At 49.8% G+C, this 4,792-nt stretch overlaps 1 protein-coding gene across 1 annotated transcript in view; it reads right to left on the bottom strand.

Moving 5' to 3' along the window:
- Positions 1-3,366: 3,366 nt before the first annotated feature.
- The window catches only part of LOC116967749 (tetratricopeptide repeat protein 9A-like), a 7,603-nt gene continuing 6,177 nt past the window's right edge, over positions 3,367-4,792 (bottom strand). Inside the window, exons 2-3 of the mRNA XM_033014357.1 lie at positions 4,664-4,792; positions 3,367-3,461 (exon numbers count right to left, since the gene is read on the bottom strand). The exon at positions 4,664-4,792 is cut by the window's right edge and continues 54 nt beyond it. Coding sequence (XP_032870248.1) covers positions 3,367-3,461; positions 4,664-4,792 — 224 coding nt within the window. The remainder of the gene's footprint in view (positions 3,462-4,663) is intronic.

The raw sequence follows: 4,792 nt of genomic DNA, 5'->3' as shown, positions 1-4,792 counted from the left end.
CCCTGTGTCCCTCTCTCCCCTCTCTGTCCCTCTCTCCCCCTCTCTGTCCCTCTCTCCCCCTCTCTGTGTCCCTCTCTCCCCCTCTCTGTGTCCCTCTCTCCCCCTCTCTGTGTCCCTCTCTCCCCCTCTCTGCCCCTCTCTCCCCCTCTCTGGTCCCTCTCCTCCCCCGTCCCCTGTGTCCCTCTCTCCCCCCTCCCCGTGTCCCTCTCGCCCCCTCTCTGTCCCTCTCTCCCACTCTCTGTCCCTCTCTCCCCCTCCCTGTGCCCCCCTCTCCCCCTCTCTGTGTCCCTCTCTCCCCCTCTCTGCCCCTCTGTGTTCCTCTGTCCCTCTCCCACTCTCTCCCCAATGCCCCCTTCCGCACCTCCTCTCTCCCCCTCTCCCACCCCTCCATGTGTGTGTGGGGTGGTTAGTGTGTGTGTGTGACGCCACAGGCTCCCCCCCCCCCCCCCCAACGCTTCCCCCTTGGTCTAGTCTCCTTTAAACTATGCCCCTCTCACCCTAAAAGCTGTGCCCTCTGGTCTTTGTCATTTCCACCCCGGAGAACAAAGGTTCTGGCTGTCTACCATATCTGTACCTCTCACAATGTTATATACTTCTATCAGGTTCAATCAGGGTCCCGAATGCCGCCTGTCCCGCTGAGTTACTCCAACATTTTGACAATAGACAATAGGTGCAGGAGTAGGCCATTCGGCCCTTCGAGCCAGCACTGCCATTCAATGTGATCATGGCTAATCATCCCCAATCAGTACCCCGTTCCTGCCTTCTCCCCATATCCCCTGACTCCACTATTTTTTAAGAGCCCTATCTAGCTCTCTCTTGAAAGCATCCAGAGAACCGGCCTCCACCGCCCTCTGAGGCAGAGAATTCCACAGACTCACCACTCTCTGTGAGAAAAAGTGTTTCCTCGTCTCCGTTCTAAATGGCTTACTCCTTATTCTTAAATTGTGTGGCCCCTGGTTCTGGATTCCCCCAACACGGGGAACATGTTTCCTGCCTCTACCGTGTCCGAACCCTTAATAATCTTATATGTTTCAATGAGATATCCTCTCATCCTTCTAAACTCCAGAGTATTTTGAGGTTAACTTTGGTTCTAATTCATGCACATTGTTCCATTTTTCGCCAAACATTGCTGGGCTGGAGAATCACTTACAGGGAGCTGACACACGGTCACCATGGAGACAGCTGTAAGGTTATGGATAAGCAACAGTGTCTGCATCTTCCTCCATGGCCTGCTGTGATCTTGATCAACGCTGGAGGTAGTTCTTAACACCTGGTCCGCCATTGTCCATAGAAAATAGGTGTAGGGGTAGGCCATTCGGCCCTTCGAGCCTGCACCGCCATTCAATATGATCATGGCTGATGGTCCGACTCAGTATCCTGTAACTGCCTTCTCTCCATACTCCCTGATCCCTTTAGCCACAAGGGCCACATCTAACTCCCTCTTAAATATAGCCAATGAACTGGCCTCAACTACCTTCTGTAGCAGAGAATTCCCTGTGTGAGTTTTTTTTTCTCATCTCGGTCCTAAAAGATTTCCCTCTTATCCTTAAACTGTGACCCCTTGTTCTGGATTTCCCCAATATCGGGAACAATCTTCCTGCATCTAGCCTGTCCAACCCCTTAAGAATTGTGTACGTTTCTATAAGATCCCCCCTCAATCTTCTAAATTCTAGCGAATACAAGCCGAGTCTATCCAGTGTTTCTTCATATGAAAGTCCTGCCATCCCAGGAATCAGTCTGGTGAACCTTCTCTGCACTCCCTCTATGGCAAGAATGTCCTTCCTCAGATTAGGAGACCAAAACCATTGATTTGTCCCCTTTGTGACTTGTCCCCCTTAAAACTTTGTAAGTGCTATGGCCCCTAATATACCCTTGAACTGTGATCTCACCATTTGCAAAGCCATTCCAGGGGGGTTGTTCTAGCAGCGACTGAGGGCTGTGAAAACGGACACGTATAATCAAGGCGGCAAACAAAAGTATCACCGCAAAATATTGAACGTTTCATTTTTGGATGCTTTATTAAAAGTAAACACTCTGGGATATCACATGGTGAATATAAACATTTACATATCCAGTGACATATTTATATTTCTCCCCTTGTTTTTCGGGTTGGATAGCTAGGGCATGACGTCGTGATTTGGTGATCACCATTCTCCAAATAATCTGGGGACCCTCCTTCAGACCCGAAACGTCACCCCCTGCTTTTTCTCCAGAGATGCTGCCCGACCCGCTGAGTTACTCCAGCACTCTGTGTCTATCTTTGGTACGAACCAGCATCTGTGACTCCTTCCCACACTGTAAGAAGCAACTACAGATGCTGGTTTACACCGAAGATAGACACAAAGTGCTGGAGTAACTCAGCGGGGCGGGCAAACATCTCTGGAGAGAAGGAATGGGTGACGTCTGAAGAAGGGTCTCGACCCGAAACGTCACCCCTATTTTTTCTCTCCAGATTTGCTGCCTGTCCCGCTGAGTTACTCCAGCATTTTTGTGCCTGCATTTTCCTATATTGATTTACGGAAAAAATCCCCTAAGTACTGGAGGAACTCAACGGGTCAGGCAGCATCTGTGGAGGGAATGGACAGGCAACGTTGTTTCGGTCAATACCCTTCCTCAGGTTGACTCTAGTAGGGGGGGGTGGGGCTGGAGAAGGGACAAAGCCAGGCAAGTAATAGGTGGATACAGGCAGTGGGGGTTTAGTGAGACAACACAAAAATGGGGACGGCAGGTCATCTTGGGAGTTGCCCCTGTCCCACTTAGGCGATTTTTTTTAGGCGACTACAGGCGACTAGGCTGTCGCCACATGGTCACCGGGGAGTCGTGAGTAGTCTCCTCAGTCACCCAAAGAGTCGTAGCGTTTTTCTGGTCGGCGCTGGATTTTGAAATGTTCAAAACGTTTCGGCGACTGTCCGGCTGAGCTGCAGGCGAAGAGAAGTATCTAACCGCACCTTGGCACATGTGATGGTAAAGAAATGATAGGACCTTCGAGAACGTGGCGGGTAGTTAGATGTGGAGGAAGGAGCTGCAGATGCCGGTTTACTCCGAAGGCGAAGATAGACACAAAATGCTGGAGTAACTCAGCGGGACAGGCAGCATCTCTGGAGAGAAGGAACGGGTGATGTTTCGGGTCGAGACCCTTCTTCAGACCCTGTTGGTCAGAGGCCCGGCCACAGGTTCACACCAAACTCCCAATCACTAAGGTCCTTGTGCGCGTAACACCATAACACCCTCCCCATCCCCAGAGCTCACACTGAAAACGCCGGTGGGATTTCTTGTTCCCAAACCAATGCCAAATAGTAGACGGTTTTGTCGAATTAGTCTCTTGCAGCGGCGGAGGTCACGTTCAGCGCTGCCCCCTGCGTCTCCTCAGCCGATCACCTCCTTGCAGCCCTCTTGCTCTCTCTGACTGCACCGGTTCATCTTTATCTCTGTTAGCTGAATATATCTGAAGACGTTTGTGTCTGTGGAGAGAACACAGGTCATGAGGCAACGTTCCCAACCCTCTGGCATGTTGGCAGATCAAGCTCACAGTCTGAGTCCAGCACCTCTTAGATACAGCATGGAGACAGGCCCCTCTGTCCAACTTGCCCACACCGACCAACATGCCCCATCTACACTAATCCCGCCTGCCCGCGTTTGGCCCATATCCCTCTAAACATATCCTATCCAAGTTCAAGTTCGAACCTATTAAGTTCAAGTTCGAACCACATGCACCAATTAAGGTACAGTGATATTTGAGTTACCATGTATCCATGTTCCTGTCTAAATGTTTCTTAAGCGTTGCTATAGTACCTGCCTCAACTACCTTCTCCGGCAGCTCGTTCCAGACACCCTTTGTGCGATAAGGTTCCCATTAAATCTTTGCCCTCCGGTTCCCAATTCCCCGGGGCAAAAGTGCGTCCACCCGATCTGTTGCTCCCATAATTCTACACACTTCTGTAAGATCATCCCTCATCCTCCTGCGCTCCACGGAATAGCGTCCCAGCCTGCTCAACCTCTCCCTGTAGCTCGGACCCTCGAGTCCTGGCAACTTCCTGGTGAATCTTCCCTGCAGCCATTTGAGCTTGACAACATCTTTCCAATGGTGACCAAAATTGGACACAATACTCTAAACGTAGCCTCTCCAACGTCAACCTCATAACATGACCTCCCAACTGTTCATAAGATCATAAGTGAGAGATAGGAGCAGAATTAGGCCATTCGGCCCATCAAGTCTACTCTGCCATTCAACCATGGCTGATCTATCTCTCCCTCCTAACCCCATTCTTCTGCCTTAATACATAAAACATGGATGTTTTATAACAGCCTCCTTTAGCTCTGGTATTTTATTTAATTCACATGTTTAACCAATAATGTTTTATTATTAATGTTTAATGTTTTATGTGTCATTCCCAACTGTCACTGTCTGTCATGTTGTCACTTGCGGGCGGAGCACCAAGGCAAATTCCTTGTATGTGAATACTTGGCCAATAAACTTATTTTCATTCATTCATTCACTCCATAACCTCTGACACCCGTACTAATCAGTTGAACTGATACTATTATGTACTAATATTTTACACTCAATATTCTGACTGATGGAGGCCAATGTGTCAAAAGCCTTCTTGAGCACCCCATCTACCTGCGAGGCCAGGTGAGAGGTGGGAGAGGCGGAGTAGCTCACCTGTGGGCTCTCGGTCTTTGGCTTCCTTCAGGTACTGCAGCGCGTTCTCACAGTCGCCCAGGTGATAGAAGGCGATCCCTGCCCTGTACATGGCTTTGAAATTGTCCTTGTGCCTGCCAAGAATTTTCA

Source organism: Amblyraja radiata, chromosome 41 (genome assembly GCF_010909765.2).
Source record: "Amblyraja radiata isolate CabotCenter1 chromosome 41, sAmbRad1.1.pri, whole genome shotgun sequence".
NCBI lineage: Eukaryota > Metazoa > Chordata > Chondrichthyes > Rajiformes > Rajidae > Amblyraja > Amblyraja radiata.
Note: the sequence above shows the minus strand (reverse complement) of the source record. Positions and strands in the feature narration are given on the sequence as shown.